The sequence below is a fragment of the Miscanthus floridulus genome, chromosome 2, assembly GCF_019320115.1.
Source record: "Miscanthus floridulus cultivar M001 chromosome 2, ASM1932011v1, whole genome shotgun sequence".
Taxonomy (NCBI): Eukaryota; Viridiplantae; Streptophyta; class Magnoliopsida; order Poales; family Poaceae; genus Miscanthus; species Miscanthus floridulus.
This window is the reverse complement of record NC_089581.1, coordinates 5,337,932-5,360,483: the sequence shown is the minus strand read 5'-3', so window position 1 is coordinate 5,360,483 and position 22,552 is coordinate 5,337,932. Positions and strand designations below refer to the sequence as shown.

General features: G+C 47.9%; 2 protein-coding genes across 2 annotated transcripts in view; one reads left to right on the top strand and one right to left on the bottom strand.

Moving 5' to 3' along the window:
* The window catches only part of LOC136515666 (uncharacterized), a 34,312-nt gene extending 21,419 nt beyond the window's left edge, over positions 1 to 12,893 (bottom strand). Inside the window, 14 exon segments of the mRNA XM_066509197.1 lie at positions 2,162 to 2,304; positions 2,419 to 2,812; positions 3,360 to 3,377; positions 3,379 to 3,993; positions 4,394 to 4,681; positions 4,778 to 4,963; positions 5,033 to 5,512; positions 5,599 to 5,699; positions 5,773 to 5,843; positions 7,364 to 7,486; positions 8,309 to 8,384; positions 9,473 to 11,416; positions 11,524 to 11,717; positions 12,754 to 12,893. Coding sequence (XP_066365294.1) covers positions 2,162 to 2,304; positions 2,419 to 2,812; positions 3,360 to 3,377; positions 3,379 to 3,993; positions 4,394 to 4,681; positions 4,778 to 4,963; positions 5,033 to 5,512; positions 5,599 to 5,699; positions 5,773 to 5,843; positions 7,364 to 7,486; positions 8,309 to 8,384; positions 9,473 to 11,416; positions 11,524 to 11,671 — 4,587 coding nt within the window. The 5' untranslated portion in view covers positions 11,672 to 11,717; positions 12,754 to 12,893.
* Positions 12,894 to 17,964: 5,071 nt separating this feature from the next.
* Positions 17,965 to 18,930, top strand: LOC136536001 (uncharacterized). The gene is made up of 2 exons (XM_066528437.1): positions 17,965 to 18,129; positions 18,550 to 18,930. Exons 1-2 carry the CDS (start codon positions 17,965 to 17,967, stop codon positions 18,928 to 18,930), a joined length of 546 nt encoding a protein of 181 aa, XP_066384534.1.
* The last annotated feature ends 3,622 nt before the right edge of the window (positions 18,931 to 22,552 follow it).

Here is a 22,552-nt window from a genome sequence, read left to right as displayed (position 1 = left end):
AGGTCTTTCATGGCGAACTCCTGCTGAAGAGCTAAGATGATCCGCCGAAGGAGACCGGGTGAGGAAGCTGTGAGGACAATATCATCAACATAGAGCAGCAGGTAGGCAATATCTGATCCACGCTGGTAAACAAAGAGCGAGGTGTCCGACTTAGCTTCAACAAATCCAAGAGAGAGCAAGTGTGTAGCCATCCGACTGTACCAGGCACGGGGGGGCCTGCTTGAGGCCATATAGGGACTCGTTCAGGTGAAAGACATAGTCCGGATGTGCTGAATCTTCGAACCCAGATGGCTTGCTAACAATACACTGTCTCTGTCAGGTTGCCATGCAGAAAGGCATTCTTCACATCAAGCTGGTGGACATGCCATCGGCGAGAGAGCCAGGGAGAGCACCGTGAGGACAGTAGCAGGCTTCACCACGGGACTAAAAGTCTCATCAAAGTCCACACCAGGCCGCTGTGTAAAGCCTCGGAGAACCCAGCGCGCCTTGTACCTCTCGAGGGAGCCATCAGACTAAAACTTGCGCTTGAAGATCCACTTGCCCGTGACGACGTTCGGCCCGAGGGGGGCGAGGCACAAGATCCCAAGTGTGATTCTTCAGAAGGGCACTGTGTTCCTCTTCCATAGCTGCTCGCCAATTGGGGTACGGAAGGTCTTCGGCACCGGTGACAGGGGCGCGGCGTGGAACGCAGTAGGCATCCGATATCCGCTCTTCGAACGCGTGCCCATGGCGTGCTGGTTGGTCACTGGAGGGATAGCAACAGCACCCTTGGGCAGCGGAGGCGGGGCAGCTGGTGTAGGCGCAGCCAGAGCAGGAGGTGCTCAAGGATGGAGCGTGTAGTGGTGGGTGAAGACGCGCTCCGGTCGAAGAGGCGGGAACCCGGGCGGGGGGCCGCGGGGTGCCTGAGGAGGCGACACCGGCACTGAGGAGCCCGCGGGCGGCGCTGGAGACGTCGAGGCCGCGCGAAGCGCAGGCAGGACGTACAGCAGGCGAGGAGAGGCGCCTCCAGCAGCGGCCGCGACAGGCGCAGGCGTGTTGGGCGCGTCCTGGGCCGCACATGGCGCGGAAGAGGTGGTGCTGGTGGCCGCGCGTGGCGCGGTCGGAGAGCCTGCAGGGGTCCCCGGGGGACACACCAATCCGCCTTCTAGGACCTTTTCTTCCGCTGCCCTAGCTCGCGCGCCGGCCTCTCGCCGCGCAGCGCTTCCCCCGCGCGCCGGCTGCTCGCCGTGCAGCGCCCACCATGCCAGCCACCCCTCCTTCTACTCCCAAGTCTGGGGATGAAGTTGCCTTTCCTTTTGCCGAGCGCGATGGCCCACGCCTTCCCGCGGACTTTGAGTTTCTTGATGCTACTGATGTTGTGCCCGCTCCTATTGGACCGCCGCACAAGTTTTTGCCTGCAGGAACCCCGTCCAGCACCTTGATGCTACTTCACACATGACCTCTCAGTCCGCTTCCCCTTCACATGTTCTTTTCCCGCGGTATCCTACTCCTTCATCTATTATTGTCGGTAATGGCTCCATCCTTCCTGTCACTGCCACTGGCTCCACAGAGTTGCCACACGCTTTGCGTCTTAATAATGTTCTTGCTCCGATGCCATGAAAGTAGATATGGCACAGGGAATAGTAGATTGATTCAATGTGTACAAGAGGGTACAGTATATATAGGCAAGGATCGCTGTAGGGTTTATAGAACACCCAATCAATGGAGATCCTTGCCTAATCTGAGAGATCAACTACCATAATACCCTGAGGTAGCCCAGCCACCAGGCGTGGGCTCCAAGGCCCATGGCCAGCCCTAGGCGCTAGTCTAACAATAGCTCAGTTCTCAGAAATAATTAGGAACAGCAAGAAAGTTTTTTGTACCAAGTAAGTTGGTGTAGGCCTGAAGAAAATTAGGAGTGCTTCCCTAAAGAAGTCTTGTGACTACTTATAGACTGTTAGTCTGTTATCACTTCACTACTTATATTTCTAAAAAGGGTAGCTACAGATTCACTTACACGTGATAATTCAGCATCACAAAGTCTAGATTTATGCATTGAAAATCTAAATTTAACTGATGCATTTGGCAGAGCAACATTTGGGCTGACGGATATAGAACAAAACACATCAGTACCCAATTATACTGTGTTAACTGAAATGTGCCTTCCAAAGAAAAGACAAACCTGTTCAAATAATTGAATTAATCTTCTAATAGACTTTGGGACCCAACATGGAAGCATTTGCAACAACGAAGTGTCTCCTCCAGCAGAGGAAAAAATGCTATAGCGCCATCTCAAGTACTCTGAAATTGATCTTTTTCCAAACACTGAAAAAACACATTTCTTTTCTTAGCATAAGGAAATAATGAATGGTCATTTTTTTCTTCTCAAAAGCAGAGCTTCAACAATCTGAATATAGTGTGAAGTTTTTGGTTGATTACCATTACCAGCAGAGTAGTTTAAACACCCATATTCATCTTGGCCAAAACAAGAAGAAAAAAGGGTTTTCCATAGCGTTGGAAATTGCTGGAGACAAGGAGCCAGGTTCTCCAATGTGCACTGGGAAGACGAACCACTTCTGTTCACACTTCCAGTACATATGGATTTCTGAATTGGTGCTGAAGCATACATCAAGGTAGCTAGTGCAGACATTTCACCAATTCGTTCAGCCATATCATCTACTGTATACAACATTTCATCTATCTCAACAGCAGTAAGACTACTATTACTGACCGTTTTCTTTGACAAATTCCAACAGGCATTAGAGAATGATGCCTCATACTCATGACCTTTGATCCTGGAGAAGAGCAACCATTGTGCCCACTTGCAATCACCCTGAAAATATCCGCAGCATAACAACCAAATCAAACAAAATTACATGTATAGTACTAAACAGGAACATGCTGAGCAAATTAATCTCTGGTGGTTACAATTAAACTTAACCTTCTTATACTTTTCCAAAGGATATTTTAAAACAGAGTGTTTACATGTAGATTGAAGGGGCTACAACAGTCATAACTTGGTCCTCAAAAGATATAAATTCCAACCATGCTATAGCAAATTTATAGTCCACGTTCTTTCTTTCTTTTTTAACATGCAGAAGAGTCGCATACAATCATTAATAAGAAGAAAAGGTTTGAGCGAATACACATTCACACCACACAAAAGAAAAGAAGACGACCACGACTACTCAAGGTTATAGAACACCTAACTAACTACCTAGCGCCTAATCTTTTTATTATTATTAAAAAAATAATAAATCTAGTTTGCTTGGCAACCAGCTGGTTACTGTCAGCTCTGCACTGCTAGAGGTCAGAGAGCTGAATACAAACAACAATGTTGAATAGCAAGTATTATAAACTAGAATTGCACCAGAACTTACTGCAGTTTCTTTGAGCAAACGGATACGAATCCTTTTCAGGAGCCAAATTACAGATGTCCAGATAGAGGTCCAGTAGATATGGCAAGTTATATTGCACACAGAAACGTATAATTAACTTATGCAGTGCACCTTCACGACCCTGGTGATGGGCATCATCTGGCATCTCTGAAGCAAAAGATGTCGTAGAACATTCTTCCTTTGAACCAACCTTTATAAGTATGCCAGCACGAGCAAGCAAAGGTATAATTTCAGTAGTACTTTGCCAGTACTCTTTCATAAAGATGTGTTTCTTTGCCAATTCCTGCTGCATTACCATTCGAATATATAACGTTGATTCATGATTGCACAAAGATCTAAATACTTTAACATGTGGTATCTCCATACAGACTGGTTCAAGCTCTTCTGAGTCACATATGTACATGTTGTAATCAGGGAGTGTTAAATCAGAAAGAGTGTTGGCAGCGGCTTGTAAACTGTCCACGTTTACTCTAATAATCCCTTCTGAAAGTATGCTATTGGGAATCATGTCCAGGAGGTTGCAGACTTTCCCCGCATCATTATGAGCAACAAAATATTCAAACTGAGATTCCCATGGGATATGAGCATGTATATGATAAGGTTGGTCCAGCAATATCTACAGAACATATAATAAGAATCATGAATCCATAAAATTACAAGTAATCCAGGGCCTCAATCGGAATTTGGCGTGCTATAATCATAACAAAAGCATCATAAAAAATAAATCACACCCCAAGGCACATTCCCATGGAAAAAATAACGAAACCAAGATACAAAATCTGGTATTTGTAACAGTAGATCGTATGTGGTATCAAATGCCCCTGCAATGGGTCAAAATATGCAGAAATCAATTGGGTAACAAGAACTCTTAGTTTTCTCACTTTTTTATGGCAGTTTGTACAGCTCATGCAACAAGATTTTTTTTCCACGAATTTCTTACATGAGCTCACATGGTTCTTATCAGAAATAAGGTGCAAGTAACCTATCAGTAAGTTAAAACGACAATCATGACTTACACGGTCCACAGTTCTCTGATCCCACGCATCCGACCATACAGCAGCACAGGCCCAATAACCATCAGAAACGTTGCTACCAGAGAACTCCTTAGTGTAATCATTAATGTTCACCCAAGAACCAAGCACTGCTCCATCAACATCACCACATTCAATAATGGGGTGGTTGCGAATATGTAGAGCCAATACAGGTTTATCTTCTCCTGGCAGTGTAACAATTTTTGCAGCATCACGAATGACATTCTCCCTGCAAAAATATGTGTCCCAGAAGCTGCTGCTCGGGTAGAGCCGCTTTTCCACAGAGGAAAAAAAATGTTGATCAGTATTAAGCTAAACTGAAGTGTTAGAATTGGTAAATAAATGAGCTAAAGCATGTGTACAATCAACCTCAATTAGTGTTATAGTTTCTAGCATCTTCCACTCATTTGGTCTTATGTACCCACGCTTCTTCATCTCGTCAGCAATTTGTAGCCTTAGTGACCTCCTGACAGTACCTTGCATAAGTTCTCTTAGGTCTGACTCTACATCATCTCCCAGCCTTTCTAGTGTTGCTACAGCCAATCCAGTTTCACCCTGCAAAGTACAATAGTCAGAAACAGCAACAGGAACACATACTTTACTAGACTAAGTGTACTAAATTACCTTCGTCAACAGATCATACACAATGGATCTTCCAATTTCATGAACTTCAGAGAAAGCATCTCCTGAATCATCATTGGAGACAAATTCCCTCTGGCGCAAAAGCTGCAACTGAAGAACTGCCAAAGGTAGGCGACCAGACTGCAGTGCTTCTCTGACTACAGTTTTCGAGTCAAAGTTATTCATTTCCCATCTGTTAATCATCTCCTTGATATTTCCTTGAATAATTTGTCTTCCAACTTGAGTAGTCCCTTTATTAGTATCAATGTCATGGAGAGTTGAAGCACTAAGAGATGACTCAACTGGTGTTAGAGCTAACATGATGTTGCTATCAGGAACCAACACAGGAGCTGACTCTTGCCTGTCATAAGCATCTAAACCACCTGATGGCCCTGATGAAACACCATCCACTACAACAACTGGAAGCAAAGAATCATTCTGAAATACTTCTGTACCTATATTCAATGAGTTCTTATCATCTCCCTGCCAGCAGTATAAGCACAGCATTAAGCAAATGGTCATTTGAAGACAACTATAAACCAATATAAGCAACAGTATCGTCACTTTACCGTCCGAACAGAATTCTGATTCTTTGCAGAGATTCGGCTCTGGATACTTCTTATTACCATCAAAAGGAGAGCCATTTCATGAAGCTTTACTGAATTATTATCTGGCATGTCAGAGGCATAAAGAGAATAAATCTCACATATAACAAAGAAAATAGTACAATAAAAAGGAATTACCTGTGTTTTGCTTTTGTAGCCCATAACATTTTATCATTCTTGTTGCAAAGCGGACAGCTAAAACCATTAACCTGTTTTCACACTGTAAGCTTACAAATTACATGAAGCTAAAAGTGTGACACATAGCAGACTACATTAACACAAGGAAAATAGGACAAAGAACACAAATCATGCATTCATGCCTCTTATAGTATGTATTCCTAAGGGGGTGTTTGGTTTGAGGAATGGGATAGCCCATCATCTTCTCACTCCTCACTTTATTTGTTTGGTTTGTGGAATGGAATGAGTTGGTCCATCACCAGCTCATTTCATGACAAACTAATAATTAGTATAAGCAAGAGGAATGGAGTCATTCCACCAAATTTGAGGGATGGACGTATCAATGTACTGCACTGCAGCTTTGAGGATACAAGGCATTATGTTGTTGGATCTGTTGCACCCTAGCACAGGTTTTTGTTTTGCAGGCTAAATTAACAAATGGCATCCTAAAAAAGCATTGCAAACTGGCAGTGGGTGTCAAAACATGCTTATGTTACACTAATATTGCTAGTAGAAGTACGAATGTATAACATCATTGCGAACCCATTCTGTACAAATGATATTTCGAAATATCATAAATAGTAATGGCTTATATTTGAAGTATTTAGTATCTGTAAAGTTCCATGACCCAATTAGAGTGGCTTAAATGGTGTAGGCCCATCATATGTTCAACACCCCCGGCCCCTCCCCCCCAAACACACCCACACCCACACACACAAGAAGGTTGCAACAGTTGTACAGGTGTTCTGCGCAGGCTTGAGCCTACTACAGATGCATTCAGCTTCCATTAGCCATTCCTCCATGACTCAGCCTGCTATCAACTTTCTACGATGCACCACTATTTTCAGACCTCACAGATTAAGCACTGGTTAGAGAGAGAAGTAAAGTTTTATCTTCATATAGTTCACTCGTGATGAAAAACAAAAATACATGTGAGCAAGTTCTGTTGCTGAATCTTTGCTACGCATTTCTCTAAAAAAGGGCGTACCCAGTGCAGAGAGCTCCCGCTCTGTGCGGGGTCTGGGAGAAGGGTGTCAGTGGCAAGCCCTACCCCTCGCCTGTGCAATGCGAGGAGACCGCGACTCGAACCCGGGACCTTCCGGTCACATGCGGTAAGACTCTACCGCTTGCACCAGGCCCGCCCTTCTTGCTACGCATTTCTCTAATCTGTTATATAGTAAACTGCCCATAATTGTACCAAGTGTGGACTTCATGATATTCCTTTTCCTTGCTGAAACAGCATGTGACAATTATGAAAAAACGAATTCAACAATTTTATATATCTTTGGAAGTGGAAATTAATATAGCTGTAGTGAAGGACTGATGTTGTTTAAGTTGTGAAAGAACATCAAATATATGATCTTATAACAGTAATCAGCATTATGATCCTTCTGACCCAGGCTAACCTACGGAGTTATTACTATTTAACAGATAAATGTAGACAACGGACGAAATGTTTCCACGAGCCAAATGTATTTCAAAAGACAAACCTAACTTATTAATATAGCTTATTACAATGACAAGACAGATCTTATCAGGGAACAAAACATACTTGGATGACACCGCAGCTTCATTATCACTTCCAGTCCTACTAGATAACCGATGAATAGATGCCAATAGTAGTTGCAAGACACCTTCTTCTGCAAGATTGACCTCAGCGAGCAAATTCAGTGACCTAGCAAGCCAATAGCGTTAGATATCCATGCATACAGAAGATAGTATTAATGCAAATTCAAATAATTCTTCAATAAAAAAAAGTAGACTAAAACACAATAAAAGCGTACTTGGTTACTTAAAATAGAAAAATGGAGTTAAATGCATGAGCAGCCCCTGAACTTGTCAAGGGGTGCCACTTAGGTCCACTAACTTTAAAAATGCATTTCTAGGTCCCTAAACTTGTTAAGTGGCTCACCACAGGGGTCGATATGGTCTAGGAATGGACCTGTGTTGCACCATTTTACAAGTTTAGGGATGTGCGGTGCACCACTTAATAAGTTCAGGGACCCAACAAATATGTTTTCGAAGTTCGTGGACCTAAGTGGCATCCCTTGACAAATTCAGGGGCTGCTCATGCATTTAACTCTTTAGTAATCACCAAATAGATGGCACATGGCAGTATAGACTATAGAGGAAGAGGACAAACCTCTAATGATCAGAAATTGAAAGCAAAGATTAAAAAAAAATCAACCTTGTTTCTGGAATACGACAAGATTATCAATAGATAAGCAGACTGAAAAAGTTCATAATGTACAAATTCATATTACCATGGAAATAATTTACACGATATGAAATATACTCCAAAAATCCAATATTCGGACTCCAACATGTAGTAATAATACATCACAATTATCAAGACACACCAAAAGAATAAACTGTGCAAATAGTCCAAAAACAGATAAGAAATAGGACTTGGGGGTGGTGCATATATAATGTTAAAGCAAATCATGAACAAATGAAAGAGAAAGTGCCAGGACAAAAAGAAAATACAGGGTCTTACTGCTCTAGATCACCAATCATTGAGTAATGAAGGGCCAATTGCAGCCACCGTAACCTAGAGAATTTCAAATCCCATCCTGCCAATGCAATAAACGAAGTTAGGGCACATGATGTTCTAAGAACTATGTTTGTCACAGATTTATTAGTGTCACTTGTATCATCCACTTAAATTAGATCCTGGAACGTGCATAATCATATCACTGACAAATAGTACTCCCTCCATTCCAAATTGCAAGTCGTTTTGGCTTTTCTAGGTACATAGTTTTTGCTATGCACATAGATATATGCTATGTCTAGATACATAGTATGTATCTAGAAAAGCCAAAACAACTTACGATTTGGAATGGAGGCGGCAGGGAGTAGTAGTAAAGACAATGGGAAGAACATCCTTGCTTGTTGGATATCTCTCCCGAACAATAAAGAGCATAGGATCTTTTAAAAAAATATTCATTACTGGTCAGGGTCTACCACCTGAAACACTAAATGATTCAAGCAAATGCTGAATAGCAGTCGCCAAGAATGACTAGTATCATCCAGATGCAAAATCTTACAATGTATGCATGTCAGAAATTAATACCTTCACAGATATTCACTGCATTCAAGTAACATACCATCTGGGTGTCCTGGTAGCTAAGCCTATAGAGGGTTTTGTTTAATTTTGCATTTTCTCCCTGGAGGATCACACCAAGAGTTTGGCGATGTATCATGTACATTTTGTTTTTCCTTCATACCTTATTAATATGACGATGGGCAGCTCTTATTCTAGTCTGAGAAAAAAAATGCTAAAATTATCATCGCAATATGCCACTGAATAACTCCATAGCTATGGGTATATTGTGGATTCAAGAGTTATGCAGTATCATATAGTACATTTATCTAATCTAATAACTAAACCAAGCCCAAAAAATGTAAAATCCATGAGAGATACTTTCGAGGGAAATTGAGTATCAAGCCATGGTTCCTTCATAAATTATGTTAATTAGATACAATCAAATTAGACATAAACCTTATGAAAACAAATCCATTACTAAAAATGTCCAATGAAGTGAAGACAGGACCACAGGATAAGAAAGGCAACTAAAATACTACAATGGGACTGGGACCCATCCATGTAACAAGATGCCACACAAATACGAAAACAAAAGGCAACTGAAAGAAAACACACCATTCTCCCAACAAAGCCTGTCTGCTAGTGCAGGCCCTTCATACAACAACGCTCTATCCAGAACTTCTATTTGCCAGGTTTTCCAGCTTGTTTCAGATCTGTCAACAGATAATAAGTTCAGAGCATTGCATGTACTACCAGTAGCAGAACCCGGTTGCCAAAATTTGATGGTGTCACCATGAGATGAAAAAGACGATACAGAAACCGGAGGAAGGACCACAGAAAGACCATACTGGGTAATTAAATACAGATACCCCTGGCAGGAGCAAACAACAGAATCTCCAACAAAAGCAGAATCCTTCTGAAATGGAAGCATTTTGTCCATAAGACCAACATCAATATCTCCTTTGCCAAGAAAAGATGAATACATAAGCAACTCGGAATGAAAAATTTTGACATGCTCATTTCCATCCGTAATAGAACCTTTAAAAATCCTAGTTAGTCCAAGTGGAGACAGGCTAATTACATCCTGCTGTGATCTGCATGGAGGAAGAATTATCCTCCTTAAGAAACTAGAGGAATTTGTGTGAGGATAAGCTACCCCAACTTTCATCTGCCCTGTAGTGACAAAGCCACTTGGCCAGCTGTCCACTTCATTTTCATTGCATCTATACTTTCTTCTTTTTCTAGGCCTGGCAATAACAACATCGGTTTTCCCTGAGAACTCAGGAACCAATTTGGCTAGATTAAGTGACCCTCGTATGGACTGATTAGTACAAAATGATAGACTTCCTATCTCATGACCAGCAGCTTCCCAGGTAGAAAAACAATCAGCAAAATGATTCATAACAGGCAGATCAATGATTTCATGCACATTAGCTTTGAAGTTTAAGATGTCATCCGCATAGAACACATACACTACTCCAACCTCATCTACAACAGCAAGAAGACAAGAGTATGATGCCAAAACTAACCGCTTAAACATTCTGCCAACAAAGTTCTCAACAGGGATATTTCCCCCATCCAAATTTGTCACAATGGGCATAGAGCTCCTCAGAGGCATCTCCAGGTCTGTTCTGCACTGTTGAAGAACACTGAATGATGTCGCAAGACCACCAGTTTTCACGTTCCAAATGGCAACAAAACCTGCTGTATTAAGGCAGGTAAGAAACACATCTGATAACTGAAAATCAACCCATTTTGAACTTGGCCTAATACCATCACATGCATCCTGAAGGTCTGCCACAAAGTTCCACTGTATACCCCAGTGGTTTAGCTCCAGAACAGCAACCAAAATGCACTCTGCGTTGGATGGATGGGCCTCACAACTTACTGATTCGTTAGGAGTCAAAACTAAGCCGATCAAATAACCTGAAGAGCTAGACAGAACTTTTAGACACTCCCACTGACAACTGCATGATGCTTCAGCCACAGGTAAAGAACTAAGGAAGCTTCGTGGTGATTCACTGCCAGTTTCCGGCATAGTCTTCAGAGAACATTTGCTATACCAAAACTTCAAGAAAGAGAGAGTAATGTCATATATGCTAAAGGATACCACTTCTGCTGAATTAGGTAATAAAGATTTCATGGGAAATCTGGCTTGGTATTTTCCATTAGAAACAGACGAAGTGATTGTAGTCAGGAAAGAACAAAACCACTTTTTTGGACCTGACTCACCATCCTCCAACACTGCACATTCAGTAGGGTGCCACTCTTTCCACTCCCCATGCAACTCTTTAGCATCAGACGTGGAATTAACTGCTAGTGTGCTTTTGTGAGAACGGCAGAATGCATGGACTGTGATAGAAGTATCACTAGATACCACAAGAATTTCATTAAAACTTGAGTCATCAAAAGCATCAGAACAGTATCCCCATGACAAAGACTTCACTCTCGGAATAGTAGAAAGCATTTCGAAGACTGCCTGAGTACAGGTATCTGAGAGAGCTCTATGTGACTCAACTTGTGATGGGTTGACCTCAGCAGTTGCCAGGACAAGATCCCCTGGATTGTAAAACCATGGTAGAAAATTTTAACAATATTACCAGTACACCGACGACAAAGGCTCCAACATGATCAATGGAGAACAATGGATAGCAATAAAGCCTTACCATGTTCTGAGAGCAGTCCAAAAAGACGCCTTGTTGGAGATATAAAAGCCTCTCGAAATTCTGATAGTTTGAGATGGGGTTGTAACACCGTCCATCTGCATAACTGTAGTACACCAGGTCCATCATCTATCTGACGAGATGTGGACATCGTTCATATGCTCATCAACTGCTAATGATGGTAACAAGTAACATTGCTTGAAAAGAAACCAGAAAATAGAAGGAATTAGACAACAGCTGAACATAACATGGAAAGGTCATACAGAAAAGGAATGTAGCTCATTATTAAATACATAGAGACCAAAGTCCAAACGAATGTGCTTCAAAATGATCGAGACACAGAAAAGCTCAATAAGGTACTAAGGTTACTTGTTCTCTTACTTTTGAAAAAAAAATCTTGGAAAAACTACAAATTATGAAGTAAGTGGGCATTTAAATAGAAAACACACATGATGACTGCTAATAATAATGCTAAAATATGACAAAATGCAGTAGTTAATTAGCTTGAGGACAACAGACATAGCCAATAGGAAGCATTAAAGAATACCAACAATCCAACATTAGTACTCAGTAACAGGGACAGTGTTCGAACTCATACCTATTTCAAGCTAAAGCCTAATGGGATGTGAACATTGTTTAGCCTATGAGCAAGCTGAGCAGGAGGCTGCCTACCAAAACAATGGCACACAAGGTAGTATACAGCTACAAAACAAAGTCTATGTATGATCCCCAGCCAAAACTACTTAGTGAACCTAGAGATTACTTAACTAACAGGTAAGCAATAGGCAGATGAAAGGGTCTGCCATCAATAACAGTTACCTAATTGAGACCCACACTTCAGATGAACTCCTCCTTTTGAAACCCAGTTCAGCAAAAAAAAAATTGGGTCTAAGAAGGAGCAAGCGTGCTGCGAACACATGCATGCTACTCGAGATAAGCCTAATCCCATCTCGAACTATCCAAACTCCACAACCAACCAAATTTCCAAACACCCCGCGCGCGCACGATTAGCGAAGAAAGGGGAGTGCCCATCAAATGAGCCAGTCCTAGCTGCGAATCACAAAGCTTCAGGAATCAGGACTCAGATCCAGCACCGACCAAATCCCCCCAAACGAATTAAGTCCCACACTGCAACGAGCTGGCAAGCAGCAGCCCGTGGGATCGCGATGCGACACGGGGGGAGAGGGGAGAGGGCGGCGACGGGGGAAGAAGGAGAGGGCGGCGAGTGCTCACCGGGGAGCCGAACCGGGGAGTGGGCGGCCGCGGAGGTGAGGTGGTCGCCGACCAATCACTCGGTCTGTCCGCCGTCCGCCGTCCGCGTCTGTGTCTCCGTGCGGCAGTTGTCCTCTCGCCTCGGCTTCTTCTGTTCTTCCCGTTTCGCTGGTGGCTTCGGCGTAGGACCTCATGTCAGTGTGGGCACGTGCCATCACGTGAGGTGACTGGAATTTTACCTTGGGCTGGATATCTGGACTTGGATGGACGGACACGGCCACGGCCTTTAGGCCCAACGAAATGGAAATGGAGCGGATATCTTGGCAGTCAAGTTCTGGCCGATGAACACGAGGAAATGGTACGCCACGGCCCACGGTGCCGCCGGTCTGCGACACGATGATGGTGGCCTCGGTGAAGTTGCCTGCCGATCTGGCCGAAGCGCCTCTCGCCCAGGTCGCCGACTCGCCGTAGGTGTAGACGTGTAGTTGCAGCAGCGCTGGCGCTGCTGGCCGTGTCCTCTTCCTCCGTCTCTTGCTCTCGCAGCTTGTCTCTGCATTCCAGCTTCATTTGGTGGACGAAACTTTGAATCAATTAGTAAGCTAGATCTTGAGCATGGATGGATCATGGATGTACTGTTACTGACTTACTGTACTAACCAGCAGATTGGTTGGTGGTCAAAATTTGATTATCAAAACTTGGGCAAGCTGAAATTTTGACAAGTCATTTGATTGGCTATCAAAATTTACCAATATCTCACAATTAACTTGTCAGATTTACGGTAAATATTCTTGTTTTAGTTGTGCTTGCCAAATCTTTGATTTAGCAATTTTTGATAGCCAACCAACCAGACCCTAAGATCTTGTTTGAATGTATAGCTTGTCCGTCTTAATCTATGTATATTATGGTGGCATGAGGTGGATAGGACAAAGTTAACCATGAATGACCTCTGAGTCAGCATCACTAAAGAGGTATTTGAATCCCAACTAGATTATAGTAACCTGATAAAATAAAGTATTGGATTATAATAATTTAACCACCACATTATATGTTATAGTCTTTTTTGTCCGACCTTGTTTTTTTAGATTATAGGTCATGTGTACTCCAACTAACAATAATCCATCTTTATAATCTATATATAGATCCAAATAGTCCAGATTATTCCATAACCCAGATTATGATAATATTGTCTGTAATGCATACTAATATGATCTAAGTAGGATCAAAGGGACCATAAGGTCCTACTTAGATCGTTTTGGATCGTAATAATAATAACTATTCTTATAGGAATCGAGGATTCCATTACTCAACGATGCTAAATTATTTGAGACTAAGTACATGATACAATGTGGCACTCCGACCAACACGAAAGGCAAGAACTCTTGCCACTTGCTTCCTAAAGGACAGCTAGCTCATGTGATACACGATTACATTCACTGGGAGAGTACTGCACTTGGGCAGACACGAAGGTTCTCCGTTAACAGCTCCTTCGATTCGTGCACAGGACCACATATATATAACATTGAGAGTCTGAAATCATCTCCTTGCAAAGCCAAGAGCACTTGTTATGTGCGTCTGTCTCCAGTGCGTTACTGATGATGACCATTTGCACTGCATCGTTAACACCTTCTAAGCATGCCACCAACTCCATTCGGATTGCAGGGGAAATCCAACTATCAGTATCATAGAACGGGGTATCCCGAGCGTATATCGAAAAGAATCACTTAAACATCACAAAAAACAAAGCCAAAGAATAAGCCATTTGTTGAACCCCGGCCTCGTCCGAACCCACCGGCTCTCCGCCTCGCTCCTGGCCTCGTACGGGAGGCCTCGGCGGCCTACCAAGTCTCTGCCTCGCGCGAGGCCTCGCGTAGGGGGCCTCGACAGGGAACCGATTCTCCGTCTCGCCCGAGGCCCCGCGCGTAAAGCCTCGGACGAGATGTCGATTCTCCGTCTCGCTCGAGGCCGGCTCGGCAACGACCCGTCGCTTTCGCCTCGGCCAGTCTCCCCAACAGCGCGTCGCGCCCCATTAATGCGCCAACCACTCCGGCAATATCAGCCGGACGACGGCTCGACACTGCGGGGCGGCTGACGAGACGGGAAGTCACGTCAACGCCATGCCGTCCTGGACAGGGCACGGCGGGGATTACCGGCCACTGTGCTCTGGTGCTGTGCCCACGATCGGCGCCTGCACTACACTGTGCCACCTAACCCCCGCCCCAGAGACAACGCGGCATGGGGGGTCAAGTCCGGGTCACCATGGCCTCGGAATCAGTGTATGACACCAACTACTCCCTCCAAGCCTCGGCAATCCACTTCAGGGTCTCGGCAACCCCAGGATTCACGTCTGCCGAGCCTCCCACGATGGCTCGGCCTCGGCACCAACTAAGCCTCGCCTTCCCGCACAGTCAACACACAGTGACCAGCACGTCGACCACCACGCCCGCTTCTAGATAACACTGGAGCTCCTACGACGTACAGGACCGGATGTGACCGGCGCGTCGTCCCAGTACTTCAAGGACGAGACCACTCCGTCGCCCACGCCGCCACAGTAATAGGCTACAGGGCTCGGACATGCAGCCTCCGTTCGCACGACGTCGTGTAGCTAGCGCCTGTATCACCCTTGTCCCCCTTCAAACTATAAAAGGGAGGGACCAGGGCCGTTTCTAGGGAGGAAGAAGGACGATTAGGCCTACGCCCACGCAACGAACTCACGCATGAACACACAGACGAACGCCCGAGCTTCTCCGTTGTCTGAGATCAACATCTCAAGCAATCCACGCCACTCCACGTAGAGACCTGGGACTAGCTCCCTCTCTCGCCCTGCTTGTAACCCCCTACTACGAGCACTTCGGTGCAAGGAATACAAGATCGATCTCTCAAACTGGACATAGGGTGATCATTACCCGAACCAGTATAAGCCTTGTGTCTCTTTGCATCACCATCCGGGACTGGGAACACGCGGTATAAATTTATTAGTTGGTTGAGGGCTCGCCGGTCCGAAACACCGACAGTTGGCGCGCTAGGCAGGGGCCTCTGCGTGTCAGCTTCGTCATCCCAACAAGCCCCGGATGGTAGACCCCGTACGACCACTGCGTCTCGGCACGATGGTCTGGTTTGGGAGCCTAGAGTTTATGTCTCTAGGACACGAGCACGACATGGTACTCCTCACACCCCGAGCCCCGCCTGCCGACGACGACGTCATGCACCCACAGCCCAGGCGTAGGCGGCGCCTGGGCGGCCGCTCTCGTTGTGCTCGCCAGGCACGACGCGAGCAGGGCCACGCCAACACCACACGAACCTAGGACGACACGCCGCACTCCGCCGGTATCCCATGCTCAGCTGTTGGCACAAGGTCCCTGGTTGGGGACCTGTCTGGCCTGAGCCTAGACAAGGGAAAGACGCCGGTGGCATGCGGCAACGCCCCGTCACCAAGCTCTGCCCCGCCACCTCCTGAGGAGCCGGCTCCGGCGAAGCAGAATCCGGCGATGGCACCATCTCCGTACCCCTTCGGGTTGAGAAATGCCGCCGCCTCCTATGCTTATGCCTACGCTTCCATTCACGCGGAGCCCTCAGGACACCACCAACGTTTTGTCCTCAACTTCGGTACCGCGACTTCGACTCACTCCCACGCCGACTCCTCAGAGGAGGACGAGGTGTGGGCCGGAGCGGATTTCTCCGGGCTACGTGACCCTGAAGCCATGCGTCGCTTCCTAGCCGCGAGTGACTATTGCTTTGGCTACTCCGACTCTGACGATGAAGGTATTTACGATCCCACTCGTGACTGCTTCCACGTCGGACTTGGGATGCCAAGCACGAGCAATGAGGACGAGGGGGCAGACAACCGTACTCTGCTTCATCAGGGAACGGGTGATGCCACGCCCTCACGCATTGTCCCACCGGCAGCGTGGAACCGGTACTCCGTGAGCTTCAAGCCAAGGTCGAGCAAGATCGACTCCTTCTGCAACAGCTCCGAAACACTCTCGAGCGGGAGCAACAGGGCCGCGGTGACGGTGGAGGAGCCCGGTGGCGGGCTCGCGACGTCCACCACCGCATCAACAACAACAAAGGGGGCGATCATCCCCTAATCTTTAATCGCGCTAGCTAGAATGTCACGGCTGTAGCGATGCTAGTGCGCGCGATGCCCGAGCCCTCTACCATGGAGGGGCGATGGGTTCGCGGTGAGCTCCGAGATCTCCTCGAGACTGTCGCGGTGCAGCAGGCCGAGAGTTCTGCCTCTCGGTGGCGCGAAGCCGCCTTGGACATCCCCTCGGCACCGCATCGGCAGGATAGGGAGGCCTCGGTTCGTCCTGATCCCGCTCGGGCGCCGACAATCAATAGGGTCCCCTCGGTCCACAACCGCCTCGACAACCGACGCGAGGCATAGGGCGACCACGAGGTGGTCGGCCGACGATGGTGCCACGACAGTGAGGGGCCCGCCCGGGGCTACCATTCGCATCGGGGCGGCCGCTACGACGGTGAGGAGGACCGCAGTCCCTCTCCCGAGCCGCCTGGCCCGCGAGTTTTTAGCAGAGCCATCCGCGTTGCCCATTTCTCGGCCTAGTTTCGACAACTAGCCAACCTCGCGAAGTACAACGGCGAGACCAACCCCAAGCTCTGGCTTGCCAATTACCGCCTAGCTTGTTAGCTAGGCGGCACAGACGATGACCTGCTCATCATCCGCAATGTCCCCTTGCTCTTATCAGACTCAGCACGAGCCTGGCTCGAACACCTTTCTCCCTCACAGATCCACGACTAGCACGACTTGGTTAGGGTCTTCGTCGGGAACTTCCAGGGCACATACGTGCGCCCTAGAAACTCCTGGGACCTTAAGAGCTGTCGCTAGAAACCAGATGAGTCTCTTCGAGACTTCATCCAGCGCTTCTCCAAACAGTGCACCGAGTTGCCCAGCATCGGTGACTCAGAAATCGTCCAGGCTTTCCTCTTCGGCACCACCTGCCGAGATTTGGTCCGAGAGTTAGGCCGAAACATGCCGCACTCCTCGACATCGCCACCAACTTCACCTTAGGCGAAGAGGTAGTTAGAGCCATCTTCCTCGACAATGATGCCAAGGGGAAGCGGAGGGACGAGGCCACCAAGGCCTCAGCTCCCCGCCTCCCCAGGAAAAAGAAAAAGGGTCACTAGGGGAAGCAGGAAATCCTCGAGGCTGATCTAGTCACGGCCGCGGAGCGCAAGAATCCCCGAGGCCCCAAGGGCCCCGGGCTCTTTGACGACATGCTGAAGAAGCCCTGCCCTTATCACCAGGGCCAGGTGAGGCATGCCCTCGAGGATTGCACCATGCTCCGGTGTTATTACGCCAAGCTCAAGCTCCCCAACGATGATGCCAAGAAGAAGGGCGCCGGCGACCGGGACGACGATAAGGACGAAGGGTTCCCCAAGGTGCACAATGCCTTCATGATCTTTGGCGGACCCTCGGCGTGCCTTATGGCACGCCAGTGAAAGAGGGAACGCCGAGAGGTCTTCTCAGTTAAGATGGCCACTCCCCGATACCTCAACTGGTCTCAGGAAGCAATCACCTTTGATCGGGATGACCACCCCGACCATGTCCCGAATCCCAGGCAGTACCCACTTGTTGTCGACCCGATCATCAGCAACACCCGACTCACCAAGGTGTTGATGGACGGAGGCAGCGGCCTCAACATCCTCTACGCCAACACCCTAGAGCTCCTAGAGATCGATCGGTCGTGGCTCCGGGGTGATGCCGCGCCTTTCCACAACATCGTGTCGGGGAAGCGCACATGACCCCTCGGGTGCATCGACCTTCCCGTTTGCTTCGGCACCCCCTCCAACTACCGCAAGGAGGTCCTTACCTTCGAGGTGGTTGGGTTCAAAGGAACTTACCATGCCGTCCTAGGGCGGCTGTGCTATGCCAAGTTCATGGCGGTACCCAACTACACCTACCTCAAGCTCAAGATGCCGGGTCCCAACGGCGTCATCACAATTGAGTCCACGTACGAACATGCCTACGACTGTGATGTCAAGTGCATCGAGTACGTCGAGGCTCTCGTAGAGGCCGAGACCCTCATCGATGACCTTGATCGACTTGGCAGCCACCTTCATGAGGCCAAGCATCGAGCTAGGACTTTCGAGCCCACGGAGGCTGTCAAACTCATCCCAGTCGACCCTGCATGCCCCAACGACCGGGCGTTGAGGATCAGCACCACTCTCGACATCAAATAGGAAGCCATGCTCGTCGACTTTCTTCGCGTGAATGCCGATATGTTCGCGTGGAGTCCCTCGGACATGCCGGGCATACCGAGGGAGGTCGCCGAGCACGCCTTGGACATCCAGGCCGGCTCCAGACCGGTGAAGCAGTGCCTACGCCGATTCGACGAGGAAAAACGTAGGACCATTGGCGAGGAGTTACAGAAGCTCTTGGCGGCCGGATTCATCAAGGAAGTATCCCATCTAGAGTAGTTAGCTAACCCTAGGTTAGTCAAGAAGAAAAATGGGAAGTGGAGGATGTGTGTAGATTACACCAGTTTGAATAAAGCCTGTTCAAAAGTCCCCTTCCCATTACCTTGAATCGATCAAATCGTTGACTCCACGGCGGGATGCGAGACTCTGTCTTTCCTTGATGCGTACTCCGGTTACCATCAAATCAAGATGAAAGAGTCCGACCAGCTCGCGACTTTTTTTATCACACCGTTCGGCATGTACTGCTATGTGACTATGCCTTTCGGCCTTAGAAACGTAGGAGCCACATACCAGCGGTGCATGACCCAGGTCTTTGGCAAGCACATTGAGTGAACCATCGAGGCCTATGTGGACGATATCGTGGTCAAGTCCAGAAAGGCCGGGGATCTCGTCGATGACCTGAAGGTAGCCTTCAAATGCCTCAGAGCAAAGGGCATCAAGCTCAACCCTGAGAAATGTGTGTTCGGGGTTCCCCGAGGCATGCTCTTAGGGTTCATAGTCTCAGAGCGCGGCATCGAGGCCAACCCGGAGAAGGTCTTGGCCGTAACTAGCATGGGACCAATCTGAGATCTTAAGAGAGTGTAGAGGGTCATGGGATGCCTTGCGGCCCTGAGCCGCTTCATCTTGTGCCTTGGCAAAAAGGGCTTGCCTCTATACCGCCTCTTGAGAAAATCCAAACACTTTTCTTGGACCCCCAAGGCCAAAGAAGCCCTCACCAAACTCAAGGCACTGCTCACCGATCCTCCTGTCCTGGTACCGCTAGCCAAGGACGAGGCTCTCTTACTCTATGTCGCCGCAACGACCCAAGTGGTCAGCGCGGCCGTGGTAGTGGAGAGGCAGGAAGAGGGGCACGCCTTACCCATCCAACAACCTGTCTACTTCATCAGTGAAGTGCTCTCCGAGACCAAAACGCGCTACCCCCACATCTAGAAGCTGATCTACGCCGTAGTCTTGACTCGGCGCAAGCTACGTCACTACTTCGAGTCCCACCCAGTGACCATGGTGTCGTCTTTCCCCTTAGAAGAGATAATCCATAACCGGGAGGCCTCAGGTAGGATAGCCAAGTGGGCTGTCGAGCTTATGGGGGAAGCCTTGACTTTTATGCCTCGGAAAGCGATTAAGTCTTAGGTCTTGGCTGATTTTGTGGCTGAGTAGACTGACACCTGACTGCCACCTGCTCAAATTTAGATAGAGTGCTGGACCATGTACTTCGATGGATCCCTGATGAAGACCAGGGTAGGCGCGGGTCTACTCTTCATCTCGCCCCTTGGAGTACACATGCGCTACATGGTTCGGCTCCACTTCGCTGCCTCCAACAACGCGGCCGAGTACGAAGCCCTCATCAACGGCTTGTAAATCGCCATCGAACTTGGGGTACGGCGTCTCGACGTCCGGGGCGACTCGCGGCTCGTCGTTGATCAGGTCATGAAGGAGTCAAACTGCCTCGACCCCAAAATAGAGGCGTACTACAAGTTGGTACGTCGCCTAGAAGACAAGTTCGATGGTCTCGAACTCAACCGCATCGCGCAAAAATACAACGAGGACGCGGACGAATTGGCAAAGATGGCGTTGGCACGGGCTCCGGTCCCCCCAAATGTCTTCGCTAGAGACCTCCACAAGCCTTCCATCGACTATACCTCGACGCCCCCTCTATCGCCGAGACTCCTCTGGCCGAGCTCGAGGTCATGGAAGTCGACACGGAGACTCCCCAGACCGACCAGGACACGGACTGGCGAGTCCCGTTCCTTGATTGGCTCACTCGAGGAGAGCTTCCTAGTGATAGAACCAAAGCCCGATGGCTTGCACGATAAGCCAAAACTTACATCCTCTGCAATGGCGAGTTGTACAGGTGAAGTCCAACTGGCGTCCTCCAATGATGCATCACCACTAAGGCAGGCCAGGCCCTACTTGGGGACTTGCACGCAGGGGCCTACGGGCACCATGCGGCGCCTCGGACGCTTGTCGGAAACGCCTTCCGCCAAGGGTTCTACTGGTCGATGGTGGTTGCTGACGCCACCAAGTTAGTACGCTCCTACGAAGGATGCTAGTACTACGCGTGGCAGACGCACATCCCGGCCCAGGCCCTCCAAACCATCCCCATTACATGGCCATTTGCCGTGTGGGGGCTCGACATGGTCGGGCCTCTGCAGAAGGCCCCGGGGGCTACACCCATCTACTGGTAGCAATCGATAAGTTCTCCAAATGGATCGAGGCTCGCCTGATCAATCAAATCAAATCCCAGCAAGCGGTGCTATTCTTCACTAACATCATCCACAGGTTTAGGGTTCCGAACACCATCATCACCGACAACGGAACATAGTTCACCGGCCAAAAATTCCTGACATTCTACGACGACCACCACATCCAGGTGCCCTGGTCAGCCGTAGGACACCCTAGGACAAACGACCAAGTAGAACGTGCCAACGGCATGATCCTACAAGGCCTCAAGCCAAGAATTTACAACCGGTTGAAAAAGTTTGGCAAGAAATGGCTCGCTGAACTCCTGTCGGTCATCTAGAGCCTGAGGAACACTACAAGCCGAGCCACGAGGTTCACACCTTTCTTCCTGGTCTATGGAGCCAAGGCCGTCCTCCCCACTGACTTGGAATATGGTTCCCCAAGGCTACAGTCCTACAACAAGCAAAGCAACTGCACCACCCGCGAAGACGCCCTCGACCAACTGGAGGAAGCTAGAGACATGGCGCTACTACATTCGGCCAAGTACCAGCAAGCCCTACGGCGCTATCAGGCCCGGCGCATTCGAAGACGAGACCTGAAGGTAGGCGACCTAGTGTTGAGGCTAAGGCAGAGCAACAAGAGCCGTCACAAGCTAACCCCGCCGTGGGAAGGACCATACATCATCACCCAATTGCTGAAGCCCGGGACCTACAAGCTAGCCAATGAGAAGGGCGCAATTCTCAACAACGCTTGGAACATAGAACAGCTATGTTGCTTTTACCCTTAAATTTCCAAGCATTGTATACATTGTTTCTCGGAATACAATTAAGAAGCGCTCTTCAGTTGTTTTAATTCCTCGAGAAACCTCCCCAGCCCCATCACGGGCCTCGGTAGTACGATAACATCACAAGAGAGACACGGCTCTGCTTCTACAGAACCAAGCCTCCCTCGGGGGCTAGATGGGGCATTCCACCCTAAGTCCCACGCACCATTTTTTAGTCATTTTTCAAAAAAAAATCCTACGCCAAACTCTCTAGCACGCTCTGACGAATTGGTTGTAAAAAACCAAAGGACCGAAAAGTCTGTTCCAGGGACAGAAGGCCGGTAGAGTCGCGAGACGGCCTACGCATCCAGGCTATGGCACTCCCTCACCACCTTTTGCCCAAGGGGCGGCTTAGGTTCCGAGGAGGTTTTTTGCAAAAGAAAT